This window comes from Lonchura striata, chromosome 2, assembly GCF_050655825.1.
Source record: "Lonchura striata isolate lonStrDom1 chromosome 2, ASM5065582v1, whole genome shotgun sequence".
In the NCBI taxonomy this organism is placed as follows: Eukaryota; Metazoa; Chordata; class Aves; order Passeriformes; family Estrildidae; genus Lonchura; species Lonchura striata.
Window position 1 is genome coordinate 15,992,779 of NC_140704.1, and position 16,055 is coordinate 16,008,833.

A 16,055-nucleotide genomic window follows, 5' to 3' on the forward strand; every position below is an offset into this window, starting at 1 on the left:
AATGACCAAATGTGGATGAAAATTATACTGTAAACATATGGTTTTATTCATAATAGAATCTTTCTTCTAAAATGGTAGTAAGAAAGTGACACCTTGAAAAGGAAGTGAGGAGTAGTAAACTAATGAAAGTCAATCACTCATTTTACTAATGCAATACTCAGCAAATGCAAAGGTATTACTGATTATTAAAATGAAAAAGATAAAGTTAAATCTTACATATTGCATAACGTACAGTAAATTTTTTTTTTGCTCCTTGCTGCTTAGTTTTCTATTTTTAATTAGTTATACTCAATTTATTTCAGAAATTGAAGCTTAATTTTAGGGCAAACAGACCAAACTGCTCTGGAAAGAACTCCAATCTATTCCTGCCCACAAAAAAGCAAAGCAAAAGGTAATAAAATGCCTCAAACTAAATTCAAACTCTCAGTTTTCAAATAACAATTCAGGGATTCACTACTCTAGCAGGTAACTGTTTTCCTAGGGCTGTACTTCAGCCAAAATGAGTAACACAGCTTGGGTTCTCCTCACTGATAGAGCAGATAAACTTTTTGTCCAACCATCCAACCTGCTCCTTTCCTTGTTACAGCTACAACTTAATAATTAAATAATTTTGAGGTTATTTTCTTTCTCCCCTCAGCCCACCTCCTAGTTGCAATGAGAAATCACTTCTCAACTTAAGACACAACTTCGAAAATTATCAGGTTCACTAATGAGGTCCACTGAATGCAGTGAGTTTCTGTATGATCTAATACTCAAATGCCACCAATCATAAAGCTGAAAAAAGCCTAAGAGATGAAAAATGGATTTTCAGTACACTTTAGACATAATTACTACCGATTTTCTTCTTCAAAGAAAATCAGTATGTCAGTTTCCTTCATATCTCAACTATCAAAATAACAATAAACAAAGACTGGACAAATAATTTTACCATCACCCATAGAGATGTTTATTCTTTACTTTGAAGTGGGGTAAACAGTATAATTTGAAAGAATTTGCCTGTTTCTTAATAATTAAGGCACACTACTAAATTTTAGCTTCTAAACATTTCTGGTAAGACTCAAAGGTTACTGAAATAGATTAAACAAATCATAATTACAAAATTGATTTATGTGGAATTAAAAACTATAGGTAGACAAATTCTGCAGATTAACATTTGCAATTTCCTCCCTGCAGGGAACTCTACGTTCAGGTCACCTAATAAAAAAATGCTAGCAACATCCTCAACACTGCTGAAGATCTACTAAGACACGCACTTCATTTGAGATCAATCGACTTGAAAAAAGCAGCTTAAGCAGCTTCACCCATGGAAAATGTGAGTACCATGAACTACAGCAACACAGAGTCATATCCCTAACTCTCTGGCTCATGACATCAGAAGATTTCAGTATGTTTAATAAAAAGACAAAATCCTTGTTCAGTATCACTAATGACAGTTTGAAGTATTTTTGAGTTTGCAACACTAATTAACATGACCATATTTGTACAATGAGTGGGACATTGCTCTAAAAAGAAATGAAGTAGGTTGAGAAAAAGCTGAAGTCTGCTTTCATTCTGGACTGTGGCTCCCAAAACATTTACATCTCTAATACAGTGTCAGAGACTGCCCAAGAGAGGTTCTTCCAACCTCAAGTAACAGCTTCATACAGAGACATTTTCATTATTATGACATGAAAAAACTTATGTGTTAAACTGACAGCTACGAGCCTTACCACAGTCTGATAACCACATTATCTGAACTCCACATGGATCAGCTCAGCAAAGAGACAATGGACTGAACTTCCCCTTCAAGGCTCTCCTCAGCAACACAACACAAAACCCAAACGAGCCTCCTACAAACACACTGTAATACAGCACTAAGCTCAGGGATGGAAGTCTAACAGCACCACAACACACTCTTCTACCTCCAGCAACATTTCTACAAAACTGATCAACTATGATTAAGCAGAAGACTGATTCTCTATTTCTAATTCACATTGTCAGCAGAGAATTACAAATTTAGAATTTTTTTCCTTTCAAAAGCCAAGAAAAACTAGACAACGCAAGACATTAAAAAAAAAATACATTAGTCATCTGGGGCAACAGGCACATACTCAAAGGCTTCGTGAAAATTAGGCTCAAGGGATACTGAAGTGCATAACAATTCCTTTAACACTGCAGGAGGGGGAGGGGGCAAGCATCACAAATTTTACTTTTTGTTCAAGGAGCTTCCCGAAGAACATAAAACACTGGAAGAACCACTGATATTTATCAACACACACTGCAGATGGGAGTTACTCAAACTCAGACATTTCATAAAAACTGTGTCTTTCAGTATTTTTAGATTACAAACACCAGAGCAGGACAGTGAAAAGACTGACACACCATAACCTAGTCATCACAAACTGTAGTTTGATTAACATCAGGGATCATGCAAAATAATTTCTGCTTATAAAGGAGAAAAAAATGTAGTTGCCCAAACACAGCTCCGAGACTTTTTCCCCTTTTTCTATGTATCCCCAGCACCAAATTAGCACACCCACTCAGAAGCTCCAAACAATTAAGATATGACAACTTAATCTCCCTAACAAAATCCACATAGCAAAAATAAGGCTACTAAGAATAAAGCCAAGTTGTTTAGCAACTCTCAAATTTCTTTTGATGTTTTGAGGATAGCTTCTTGAGGACAAACAAGTTTAAACAGAAGACCCTGTGAATGCAATATTACTTACAAATGAACTTGCATTGAATGTTTCCATTACTAGACTTAGAATAAGGAAGTTGAATCTAGAAGTTTTTATGCACATAGGTAGTGCCACACAATGAAAATGCTTGTGAACTTCATCCCATCTTAAGTTTCCTTCAGGTCAACTGAGCACAGACTATTGACAGTCAACAACTCAAGCACATGGTGCTGTACAAGTACTAAAAAGAGGGAGTCTGTTACAAAACATTACTGCAATCCTGCAAAAAGGTTAGTGACACACATAACACACTTACCCTCAATCAGAAAGCTGTGGCAGAAGCAGTGTCTAACCACATTAATATAAGGCAAGGAAAAAAAGGCACCATGTATCTTCTTAAATGTGTCTTTAAAATAATAACTGTAAGTCAGATTATCTCAAATTCCTATCTTAAGATACATCAAACACAACAGAAGAACCAACCTCCACTTCAATACCAGATCATTCCTTGAGGACTACTAATATCTGCTATTTGAGGAGAACTTTCTTCTAAGACTACAGCAATGTCCCTGTCTCACTAAAACAGAGAAAGCATTATTTCACCTAAAATATAGATATTGAATGATCTGCCTATAAAGAATTCTGGAAAATTTCGGTTTTCAGAAAGATTACTGGACATGTTATATCTTCACCACAAATGAGAAACCTAGCTTGAAAATTTTTAGTATTAAAAGCAGCAATTGGTCACTACACTTTTATTTTTTTATTTTGAAATTACTAGGTTTAGAAAAAATACATTTCCAGTTCTGGACATACTATGCCATGTATATTTATTACAGTATAGACATGCAACAAGCATAATTTTAATTTCATGCTTATTTAATTTTCAGCTGGGAATTGTTTTTTGAAGAGATGCAAGTAATACTCAAAAAAAAAAAAAAAGGAGAAAAAAAGCAAGTCAGATTACTTTATTACTTTCTGTCACATAAAAGTTCTTCCCTAATAAAGGAATGCTGGCCCACAGCTCTGAGTGGAAGCAAAGGTGGCAAGTAAGGATTGACCTAAGAATTAATATATATAGTGGTGTGGTTTTAAAAAAATAGATTCACTGCTTTATTTCAGGCTGGCCCAGCTCAGCTTAACAAAGCTTAGCTCAGCTTAAAAAGGTATTGTGCAACAGGGCTTTCAAGCATCTAAAGCACAACAGGTGACAAGACAATTCAGCCCTCTTCCCATTAAGTAATTCTGAAATACATACATCAAATTCAACTGGTCTTTCCTGAAACTACCTTATTAGAGGAAAATAAGCCTCTTCACAAAAGCTGCAGTTTATGTTTACAAACTCAATCTATTTTACAATTGTTTGATTGCTTAAGTGTCTAACTTTATTTCTCTAGTTAAGTAAACACTCTCAAAAGGACTATACAAAAACTGCAATCATGTGTAGCTGGGATGGAACTATAAATCTGCTTTGTAAAAGTATTTTCAGAAAGCTTGACATTACTAAATATATATTGCAGGTCACAGAAATTATATTGACAGGTATCAGAAAAGTAATGATGAAAGTTTAGACCAAAAAAAGACCTTTTGAAGATTTTTGCTGCCCCTCAAAGACAGAGAATTTAGCTCATTTAGCAAACTGTTTATATTTCTGGCTGCCTTTTTCTTGTCATGAAGCACTTGAAAGCTGTTTTACATCTCTTTTTTTGAGTGACAACAAAAGGAGGGTATTATCATTTTTTATCATACCTCTGCTGTAGAAACAAAACAAGTTAGTTATGTTTTAACACTGTGACAAACTTTGACAGACTGCTCCTTTGTAACTCTCCTTTGTAACAAGTCACATTAAGGAACAGATGATTATTCCAAAATACTACAGCACCTCATCATAGGTCTCTAGGTCTCATTTTTTATTAATTTCAAACACAAGGCAATATTGTTGCATGCATGGAGATATAAGTCAAGGCCACAAAAGCTTGCCAGACATCTCTTAATGCACCCGGCAAAAAGAATGAAGTCTCTTGTCAGTCATCTGCTCAAAAATTTATCTCCCTTTCCAGTGACCTGAAGGACAGGCTTTCCGATTGGACATACTGGACTCTCATCACTGTCTACAAGTATCTGAATGGAGGGTGTCAGGATGGATCCAGGTTCTTCTCAGCAGCGTCAAACAACAGGGCAAGAAGCAATGGGCACAAACTGTGGTGCGGGAAGTTCCACATGAATATGAGGAACAACTTCTTTACTGCCTGAGTGACCAAGTATGGAGACGGTTGCCTAGGGCGGTTGTGGAGTCTCCCTCACTGGGGATATTCAAGAACCATCTGGACACAATCCTGTGTGCCCTGCATTCTAGGATGACCCTGCTTGAGCAGGGAGTTTGGGCCCCTGTGGCCCCTTCCAAGCTGACTCACTCTGATTATTCTTGAACAGTATTCCATCGGTCAGTCTACTTCCAGTTAGCAGACAAGTACAGTTTGTGCCTTAGAACACACATCTCACTTCACAAGCTTGAAAGCAGGGAGAAAAAGGGAAACAATCCTTACTGAAGAGCTACACAGTGAATGATCTCTCTGTACAGCAAGAGACTTTTCCCTGAAAATGACCATGAAATTGCATAAAAGCCTGACTTTGTAAACAAATGCAGTTACCACTCCAAGTTGTGTGCCATTAAATTACTATTATTCACAGAAGTTATTACAGCATCCCCACTCAGTCAGAACAGAGGCAGAGCATTCTCTTCCAAGTTCTGCACAGCTTCAGTGATACTTGGCTTACTGGACACTTTACACCGAACAGGTAGAAATGGCCAGGAAAACAAATGTAAACTGCCAATAAACAGTATTTCTCTTAGAAAGCAGCCATGTCCCAAAATATGGTTAAGGAAAAATTCTAATCGGGGGCCATTGGGGAATGCAGAGCAAAATGCTACATAATTTACAAATTGCTATCTTGACTACGGTCTAGTATCAGGCAGCTCATCAGAACTAATAGTTTTCATTACTTCTCTTCATCTTCAGAAAAGCAACCCAAAAGTATGAGTTTAGTAAACTGTACATTCCATTTATGTTAAGTCAGAGGCAAGTAGCATGTGTTAAAGCATGATGCTAAGTAAAAATCATTCCCTTCTAATTAGCTCACATATCAAAAACAACCAAAGTCACCAAATCTTGCATATTGTCACTTATTTTCTCTTTTCCAAATATAAAATCTGCTTATGTACAAAAGCTTACCAGGTCTAGCAGGCAGACTGACTTGAACCTACTACAGTTACAATCCAATGAATTCTTAAAACTAAGATATATATTTGCTTATACAGAACAATTATAAATGGAAACCTTCAGAGGTCAGAGGACCTATTTACACATCTGAATTTTATACTCTCACATATAAAAGAATGGAAAAGCAGTAAGTGAAAATTCCCAAAGTCCTATTAGAAACAGAGGCTGAGAAGCAGCTGCATCAACAGGTTACAAACAAATAGATCTGCTTATTAACATTTGATGTAGCCTCCATTTCAGATCAAGTCTCACACTAATACATCTTTACTCTAGCAACCTACACTAGATACTTGAACTTCATTATGAGAAACAGAGGACTCCATCCACCTACATGAATGAAGACTTAGCATTTAATACCACCATATTAATATAACAATTCTTACCTAACATGAATAATATAGAATTAGGGGGTTTTATCTTCCATTCTGTGCTAGTTAAAAGCAAGCTTTGCAGGTACTTTTGAAAAGCAATTTTCAATATTAACATTCTAAACTTCTACATTTAAAAAGTATAAACACAAGTCAGATCTTTTACTGTGATTCTACAAGCACATACTTTTCAATTTTTTTTCTACTAGAGATCCTAGCAAGAGTAACATAAAAAAATGGTTATACAATTGATCCCACAAAAACTCACCTCAGAAATATTGTCAAATCCACTGCATAAATGGAAAGCTTCTTTCTACCTGAAAGTTCTAAATTTGAAAGCAAACTTAAAACTAAAACCCTGTCTGAAGGCAGTAGAACTAATAAAACTTAAAAGAAAGCTTTTATAAATACCAGAAAGAAGAAACTTACTTTCTCCATTTTTTTTTTTTAATCCAAAGAAAAGCTCCTAAAAGGTGAATGATCCTGGAAGCAATTCTATTTTTCTTAGAAAACAAACCAGTCAACCCCTACCTCTTTAAAGCCATCCAGACAGCCAACATTCATGGAACAGTGAAGTGAATCACTAAATCTACACATGGCTGTTGGGGGATATTCAAAACATGTTTCATGGAGAGCTCACTCTCCTTTGTGATCAGACTTCTCTCATCCCAGTTTCTCTCATCCCATCCTTGTTTGCATATATTTCTACTGTGTATCATACTGTGGGTCATTCTGCTCTATACAGTTAAGCAGAAACACCCTCTGCCCTTTTTATACCAAGGGTTGCATCTCACACTTTTACTTTTAAATTATATATATTTATAGCCATATATCTCCCTTTCATTATTCCCAAAGCTATCCTACTTATCTGGCCTCTTTATTTTCTTTATCTCAACATTCATGCATTTTAAAAGACCTACAACAGCCTTCTATCCTCAAGCATGAGAGTCCTCAAATCTTTGTATTTCCCTTTTTCTTTAATGGAAACATTTTTACACATCTACAAGGTCCTTCATAGTTCTATTCCCCATAAACAATGCTGGCTTTAAGTCCGTATTTGTTACTGTTAAGAAACTTCACACTTGAGCTGGTCTCATAAGACCCCCTAATCTCTTCAAACCCCACACTTGCCTATAGCAGCTGACCTATAAATAAGAGATGCACTGAGGGGGGGAAGCTGTTCATTATGTTTTAAACACTTGCATACAGAGACAATACACCCATGCACAGGGACCTGAAAGCAAGAATAAAGTTAAGGCAGTTTTTTTATATGCTGCATGTACAAGTGCTCTTAGGAAACCAGGAATGTGACAAAAACTTGCAATTACTCCACGGTGTTTAGTCCAAGGTAAACTTGGAAGTCTCTCTCCAGAGAACGACTGTCTCTGTACACAGTCTCTTTCCACAGAAACCATGCAGTAAGCAACTTTGAAAAATGCTTTGTTTGCACTGTATCAGTATGGAGGGCTTACCCGTAACATGTTTTAAAACCTTAATTGAATTTCTCACCATGGATTACAATTCTACAAAAGATTCTGCCACAAATATTACAAAAACAAGCTGTTAAAAAAAATACCTTTTTACACATACTAAGGATATTAATAGGAGGTGGTTCTATCATTTTTGCCTAATTAATTTTCAATCAATTCCTGCTTATATTTTAAATGTGTACACTTAAATATTGAAATTGCATTTAAATTACATTCTGCATTTACCACAAAAACATGAACCAGCCGTGAGTGAATCAGTGTGCTACACCACTGAATCTTCCCATTTCTCTTCAGAGTTAAAATTACTAAGAGATGTACAGGAGGTCTTTCTAAAGATTGAGTTGAGAGGGAGAGATCAGGTTAAATCAGCTTTACGTTCAGTAGTAATGCTCCGAATTTATGTCCTATTTTGTTTTCTAAGGTATGAGAGAAGAAGAGATTGTTCGTTTGGGACTTTAATTCAGTTTAGGAAAATAAATACTAGAGATGTTTCAATGAGATTTGCTTTGTTGAGTTCAGCTAGATCACAGGAAGGCAGCAACACCTGTAGTAGTTTCAAACTGAGCAGCACCAATTTTAAAATAATGCAGAACAATTACAAAAAATAAAAACCACACAGCTTCTTTCCTCCTCTATGAAAAATGCAAAAAGAAAACAAGACAGGTAATTATAGTAGTATCACAGCAAATTAATATTTCTTGGTCATATAAAGGATTAGATTAAAAATGTTTGCACTTTTGTAATGTTTTTCTTTTTTCTACTATATGTTTCTATTTGAAAAACTAAAATACTATAGCAATAGCAACCCTTCAGAGTAATTCAACAGAGAAAATTATAAATTATTTTATTATGTCTTTTGCCTATTAGCAATATGCAAATGTTCATTACACTACAGCTTTTCACCTATATTTTAACACCTACCTTCAATTCATACTGACAGAAATACACAGTATACCAAAGAAAAATTAATACCCTTCTGCCCACATCTGTTCAGCTTTGGTTTACTACATACAGTACACAGGATTTAACATAATTTTGGTTGTTCTAAATATATTTTACAGAGGTGAAACTGTGGCCAAACTAACCTTACTAATGCCACACCAATTAAACAGTACAAATGTTAAACTTTTAAAATTAGTAATTTCCCTTAGACTGTTGAAGACTACTTCCTTATTCCAGTCTGTTAACGTATGATGTGAAAACACCTGTTTTAAATCAGAATAAATGAAACTTTCCACTGTCTTAACAACTAGGAGAAGGTACAGTGGGATGGTGTTCCTTTCATTCACAAAACTACAAATAATTTATTTTCTTTCATCCTGACTGCATGTATACATGCTTCACACCACCCCCCAGCTATGAAATCCTGCTGGACCTCGTAAGGACTTCAGAATATCTCTCCTATCTTATAACACCTCCAACACACAAATAAGCAAAGCAATCCCCACATAGAGCTTCATCCTCCAGATGTTTTCATATATGCATGATTCCACTAAATGCAGCTCTGTTCAAGCAGATAAAATTACCAACTGTAGCAAAACTAAGAACTGCAATAGAATGTGGGACTAATTTTTGGACAGGTGAACAGGAAATAAAAGAGGACATCTCTGTATCCTGAAAAGTAGCACAGAAGAGCAGCATATGGGCATTGCACATGCATTTAATTCTGAGATTACTACACTTCAAATTATTATCAGATACAATGAAATTCAGCGTATTAACAAAAGAGGCATGTTCTTATAATGCACCTACACACTTCTCTGTCATTAACAGTGGCCTAGAGAGCCTCAGCATTAAATCAAAGAAGGAAAAACAAATAGGATTTATAAGAATAATTGGGTATCCATGAACACATTTGTAGGGTTACACTAGTATGTCCTAAAAAGGTACTTGAAAGATACTTCCTTTATTTTACTAAAACTATTATATCAAGTAAAACTAGTGCAGCAATAAACATGTATGTACATCAGAATTTGTTAGCTTTATACAGAAAAAAGAAGCACTGATTTAAAGCTCCAAATTCTCTACTGGAATACTTCACCTTGTACCTTGACACAAACACCAATCAACAGAACAAAAGAACTTTTCCAAATTCAGACAGCAATTGCAATTTTCTAAACTCTGGCTGTTTGTTACCTAACACTGTTATTACCTGGAAAATCCTATTATTTTCCTAGGAAGCAGGGATGCAAAATAAGATCAGTTAAAAAAAACTGGGGATATTGCTACTGTTTATAAGCCTGTAAAAACATAGGAGGCTAACTTGACTGTGAACATACTTCTTCAAATTCCTGTCAAGAAAGGCTTTAGTATGTGCTACCTTTGATCTATTAGAGTTCTACATAGCAGCTAAATACAAAGAAGCTTTTTTCATTTCTGTTGGAGTTTAATCTATAGAGCATGTAACTACAAAGTACAACACCACAATACGCAAAGTCATTGAAAGGATGCAAAACAGCCAATATTACTAATGAAAAATCGGAAAATTATTTCATGTTATCAAATGTTGCTGTATGCCTAAATAAATGAGACATACTAGTTAAAATAATAACAAAAGGGTTTATTTAATCTTTGGGACTGTAAGGAAAACTACCATACCTGTAAAAACCAGAAAATTAATAGGTGTTATAATGCCTCAATGATTGCTTCCAATTAAATTCCCACTTTGGGTTCACTGCAATCACCCTAGCTGAGTACAAGGCACATTTAGTGTAAGACATCACTTGAGTTGATACTGGTTAATTTTAATGAGAAATCAGTGACTGGTTAAGTAGAAGTTTGTTAAAGATAACTTACCACCATCCCTCTCTCTAACTCTGTGAGTGTGCACACTTTTTGCTTTACTGTGCCCTGTGTTGTCACCGTATTTGTTTTCAGGGCTGTCAGAGCGCCGCAGCATTTTATTTGGTGGCGAAGGATCTGTGGCGTCTCGCATCTTGTCATGACGGTGATCACCACCACTGGGGTGACTCTTGGATGTGTACTTAAGAGCCTGTAACAGATCACAAGAACATAGGCATCTACATCAGATACAAAATTTTTGGATTTTTTTCTTCTCTTTCAGAAGTATTTTAAAAGTTAAATAATTTTCATTGCCTATTAAAACAAATCAGCATTAGTCTTCCTAGTTTTAATTACCTACATTAAAGCAACAAGTTCTGTAATTAGAACTTAAACCAATTTCTCCCACTATTAAATCCAATGCAACACTTGCTGTTAAGAAGAATCCTAGTTTCTCTATCTTTCCACTTATGAATTACACAGTTTCAGCAGTAAATGGGCCACAGCTCTTCAACAGTTTTGGGAAAGGAACTAGTCTCCACTTGTTACTAGGAAAACAAACTTTAAGTTACACTGAATCAGTGTAAACTTCAAATATGTCCTCCATACTCTAGTAAAGACCACCTGGTTGCATCACTATCTTGAATTTCTGTGATGTTTTTTTCAGTACTAACATCCTTGTAATTAAACCAAAAATAATTCTAGGGGGCCAACATGTAACATAATAACTCACTCTAAACTCTTTACCAAAAACTACATGTTCTGCCGCACTCTGACCTGCTTGGTTTTGTGAACTCCTGAGAGGCAAGTGTTTACATTTTTGTGAACTGCCACTGACAGCTGCCTTGGACGGCTCTAGTGCACTTCAGTGATTCAAATACACAGAAATGCAGTAAAACAGTCCAATTCAGGGCCCACAGAGAGCAATATCACAACATACAGCTTTCCACAGACTCGAACCTCGACAATTTGGTTTCTTCAGTAGACACAGTAAAGTGCAGTATCCACCTTACACAAATTGAGACTATTGTCGGTAACTCAAGGATTTGATGGTTTCTGAACATGCCTAGCAGCTGGCAACTGCAGAAATTAAGCCTCACTTGCAGCCCCAAGTTGGTCAGGCTCTAAACCCATGCCCTGCTCAGGTTACAGCCCACAGCAGCAGTTTTGGGGAGAAGAAAGGGCTTTGGGGAGGGGTTGGGGGAGGGGGCGGTGGAAGAGCAAGACTCCTTTTGTTTTTAGAAGAAAAACATTCACCTCCCTTGGATCTCCATCCACTCCACCACAGGTGACCCCGGCTCCCTCTCCTGCCCCTCGCACCCTCCCCGACTCCCAGGCCCGAGCCCCGCACGGGTCGCACTAGGCCGCTCCTGCTCGCCCCGGCTCCGCAGGCCTCGGCCGAGCAGCGGGGCCCCGCTCCCCGCGCCCGGGCCGCCGCCGCTCCTCCGCCGCGCGGCGCCGGGCCCTGGGCCCCGCAAGGGGCCGGACCGGGGCGGCCGGGGCACCGCGGCCTGCGGCGGCCGCCGGAGCCTCCGCTGGAGTAGCACCCCCCCCGCCTCCCCTGCTCCTCCTCCCGGCCCGGCGGTACCTGGTAGGGCTGCGAGTCCCCCCTGCGGTCGTGACAGCTGAGGAGAGAGCGAGAGAAAGAGAGAGAGGCGTTAGCGAGCGCCCGTTACCGGCCCCGCGGCCGGGCCGAACATGGCGGAGGGGGTGGGGGGGGCGGCCCCGCGGGGCCGAGGGGGTGAATTTACCCATCACTGAGTCTCTGCTGTTTCCTCGCATACATTACCATCAATGCCCGGCCTGTGTGTGTGAGGGTGAGGGGACCAGGAGGGCACGGCCGCGGCCGGGCCACAGGCGCCGAGGGGGGAGGCGGGGGCGGCAGCGCTCCGGGGGCAGGGGCGGGGGAAGGGGGCGGCTCGGGCAGCTCGGCTGGAGCGGCGCTCACGGGCCCATCGCCTCGAGAGGGGAGACGCTGGCAGCTCGGCCCCGCGCGCGCTGAGACACACCGGGAGCACCGACTCGGCCACCGCCTCCCCCCGCCGCGCCCGCCGCCGCCGCTCCAACTACATCCGGGGAACTCGGGCGACGCCGCGCTCGGTCAACGTCGGCTCTTTCCGGCTCTTTCCGACGCGCTCCGTCCCCTCTGTCCCCTTTGCTCTCGGGCGACTCTGCCTTCGGTAAACATCGGCTGCGTCCGCCGAGCCCGACGCCCCTCAGTCCCTCCCTTCGGCAAACATCGGCTGCCTCCGCCGCGCACGACGCCCTTCAGTCCCTCCCTTCGGCAAATATCGGCTCCTTCCGTAACGCTCGGCCCTCCCTGCCCCTCCCGCCTCGGCCCACTCTTGCGAGCGCTACCTGTCTTCGGAAAACATCGCGTTTTTCCGGAGAGACGTTTCCGTGCGGCCGTCAGGGCGGCGCCACGTTCGGAAGCGCTCGGGTATTTCCGTGGGCCGGCGCGGTCGCTGGCGGGAGCACGGGGCCGGGTAGCCGAGGGCAGCGCTCCCTCGGTGGCAGAGCCGCTCCCTCGGTGGGGAGGAATCGCGATCCTGCCAGGCAGGTGGGGGCAACAGGGGGAATTACGGGGGGCGGGGGGGACATAGGAATGGGAAGGTCTCCTCTTACCTACCCCCTCCTCCCCTTCCGCCCGGGCACTCGATGTGCAGGCGGGAGCCATTTTGTGCGCGGCGCGTGTCGGCGGGGCCGCGCTGTGCGGCGCGGAGGGTGTTAAAATGTCCCTGGGACGGCGGCCGCGGGCTCGGGCTGGCCTCGGTCCCGGGGTGTCCTCGGGGGTGTGAGGGCGGCACACGCCGTGGCCCCGGCACATGCGAGCCGCGTCACCCCAGTGTTGGGGGAGCTGCGGGCGCCGCCGTGTCGGGAGATTCCCTGGCCTTGGCAGTGCCTGCTGAGCCACTCAGGGCTGTGCCCGGTGACAGGACGAGGAGCGACGTCCATAAACTAAAACACGAGAAGTTTCACCTCAGAATGAGGAAAAACTTCCTTTGAGGGTGGAAGAGCACTGGATTAGGCTCCCTGGGAAGGGCGTGGAGTCTCCCTCTGCGGAGATATTCAATACCCACTTGGTTGCTCCTGGTGACCCTGTCTTGCCAGGGGGTTGGACTGGATGATCTCCAGAAGTCCCTTCCAACCTTATGCATTCTGTGATTCTGTAGTTTTTGCTTATTTCTGACCAGGCCCTCGAAGTCTGATGTACAAAGCATCCTATATTCAAGGTTGTACAAAGGTATTATTAACCGTATCATAAATACTTCGATGCCAGTGCCATGGCAGTGTCATAAGGGACAGCAGTTTACAGTAAAGGTTTAAGAACATTTGCCAGATTTTGTCCTGTCTGCCTCCTGAAAAGGGAAGAGATGTGGCATATCTGAGAATGGGCCTGTTAACTTAGAGAACCTTGCCCAGTGGCTCCATCTGTGCTAGTGAAGCATTATTCACGGCAATGCTCTCACAGATTTTTTTTTTTCTGTTTGTTTGTTTGTTTTCCTTTAATTTGAGTGCAGAAGGCCATTGCTGAAAGGGGACTTCAGGGAGTGAGTGCAGGATGACTCAGCAGGGAGCTGTTCTTCAGGGTTACAATAATGAACTAGTGAAATGCATTGAAGATTTATGTATGCAGAAAGAAGAATTGAACAAACAAATCCGGCAAGCAGAAGAGGAAAAGAATAAACTCCAGCATGAAATCCAAGTCCTCAGTGAACAGCTGGAGTGTGTATGTGAAAACTTGGCCCAAAAAGTGGCTTCACGGAATGAGCTTGATAAAATACTTGCTGAAACTGAAGCTGCTTACATGAAGATTTTGGATAGCTCTAGAACTTTACTTAATGTCCTGAAGAAGGAAGTGGGAAGCTTAAAGCATTCACCAGATCTGAAAACCCATGTAACATGAAACAGTCAAATGTTTGGACTCTGCAGTGCTAGAATTCCACTAGGTGAGAAACGTGGTCAGCCACGGAACCCTACAGCCACAGTATAAGCAGAGAGCGGTTTTCTTCCAGTCTTTCTGTATGTTTTTTTATTTTCAAATGCACTAGAAAACAGATTAAATAAAGTTGCCGTTTTGCTTTAAGAAATCTACCTAATTGAACACTACGAAAAATAGCAGATAGGTAGTTGAGGCAGATGGGAGACTGTCAGTTTTGACATCATTATGCTTCAAGTCTTAGAAAAAAGGCATGTTTTATTGGTTGACTTCAGATGGCTCCCAGTAAATTATTCTTTGAAAACTAGTAGATGCAAGTCAATCAGATACTACTTCTTTTCATTTTACTAATGCTTAGGCTTTACTGTTGGGACCAAGTTGAAATGAGCTACTTTTACTTTGCTCTAGGAGCTCGGAGTTCTGATGCCTGCACAAAGACAGCCCCGTTTACAATAATTGCCTATTTGAATAATAGAGGGATAAGGTGAGAAATCAGGAGTAATGCAGGGCATGGAGGCTTAAAATTTAACACTGTATGTGGTTCATGCATCTTCTTAAGGTATTCTTCAAAGCCTTGTTTAGAAAGGAGATGTGCTGCAGTGAAAGGGTTTGGTGCAAGTGCAAAGACAGGTGCACCATGAAGGCTTGGACCAGTAATTCACTTGGGGGTAAGAAAATCACGTCAGTAGCAACTAGAAGTCCTGAAAAACCACTGGGGTCCAGTTAAAAATACAGAGGTAAATAAAGACCAAAGAAGATAATCCTGGCTAGAAGCCAGTAATAGAATTTTTGGAAGCCTTTTTAGTTCCTTTTAGCTTTAGACTGATCTGTTAAATAATTGTAATAAAATTGTGGAGAATAGTAAACATCCTAAAATGATATGAAAGAAATACAAATGAAAGGTGAAAGAAGAAAATGAGAAGTGGTTTTCAGCTATCAGTCATTCTTACAGAGGACATTAAAATAGAACTTAGTTTAGAGATCAGGGATAATATAACAGCATGGCATAAATATCAGTTTAATGCTGTTTTTTGTTTCTGCTGAACCTCTCTGTTCTGCAGAAGTCTCTCAGCAGTGTGTGCACGTACATGTGCATTTTGTCCCTCTTATTGAAATGTTACAACAATGACTTAAACTGAATCTCCATTCAATACCAATTACTTAAATTGAAAGAAGTGCAGTTGAAATCTCCTGACTTGATAGTGGTGTGTTTGTAAGGTGCACATATAGAGGGAATGAAGATGTGAATAGTTTTGGTAATAGCTCTTCATCAATAATAGGGAGCAAATTTTATGTTCTTCTGGTTGCCAAGCTACATCAGGGATGATTGTGACTAGGCTAATCAGTTTACTTGTATGGCCCTTTGGGGAATTCCCAGTGGGTAATGCAGAGGTAATAAAAGTGTATTATCTCAGGAGCATTGCTATTGGAGTATTGCAGCACTCAGGACCACTTTGTTTATGTTGAAGAGAAACAGGAAAATTTTGCTATTTTTAGTAGCAAAAAAGTGATTTATTTGACTGGACATTTTATGA

At 40.4% G+C, this 16,055-nt stretch overlaps 2 protein-coding genes across 19 annotated transcripts in view; one reads left to right on the forward strand and one right to left on the reverse strand.

Annotated features, from left to right (window-relative positions):
• WAC (WW domain containing adaptor with coiled-coil) overlaps positions 1-13,422 on the reverse strand; it is a 57,018-nt gene extending 43,596 nt beyond the window's left edge. For 6 of the 17 annotated variants that reach the window (XM_085564668.1, XM_085564705.1, XM_085564654.1 and 3 more), the window contains exons 1-3: positions 12,332-12,663; positions 12,169-12,205; positions 10,596-10,791 (exon numbers count right to left, since the gene is read on the reverse strand). In XM_085564668.1, the coding sequence (XP_085420794.1) occupies positions 10,596-10,791; positions 12,169-12,205; positions 12,332-12,362 (264 nt within the window). In that variant the 5' untranslated portion in view covers positions 12,363-12,663. Of the gene's footprint in view, positions 1-10,595; positions 10,792-12,168; positions 12,206-12,331; positions 12,664-12,938 lie in introns of those variants that run through there. The other 11 variants (XM_085564653.1, XM_085564652.1, XM_085564651.1 and 8 more) reach the window with 6 other exon arrangements.
• On the forward strand, positions 13,039-14,671 carry LOC110477324 (microtubule nucleation factor SSNA1). 2 transcript variants are annotated; one of them, XM_021543027.4, is made up of 2 exons: positions 13,039-13,140; positions 14,102-14,671. In XM_021543027.4, the coding sequence occupies exon 2, from the start codon at positions 14,143-14,145 to the stop codon at positions 14,485-14,487; it is 345 nt and encodes a 114-aa protein (XP_021398702.1). In that variant the 5' UTR covers positions 13,039-13,140; positions 14,102-14,142; the 3' UTR covers positions 14,488-14,671. The 2 variants fall into 2 exon arrangements, with proteins under 2 accessions (XP_021398702.1, XP_085420857.1); XM_085564731.1 differs by having other exon boundaries at positions 13,039-13,136.
• The last annotated feature ends 1,384 nt before the right edge of the window (positions 14,672-16,055 follow it).

Excerpts from the sequence above, each read along its gene's own strand:
- LOC110477324 (XM_021543027.4), top strand. The coding sequence starts at position 14,143 with ATGACTCAGCAGGGAGCTGTTCTTCAGGGTTACAATAATGAACTAGTG.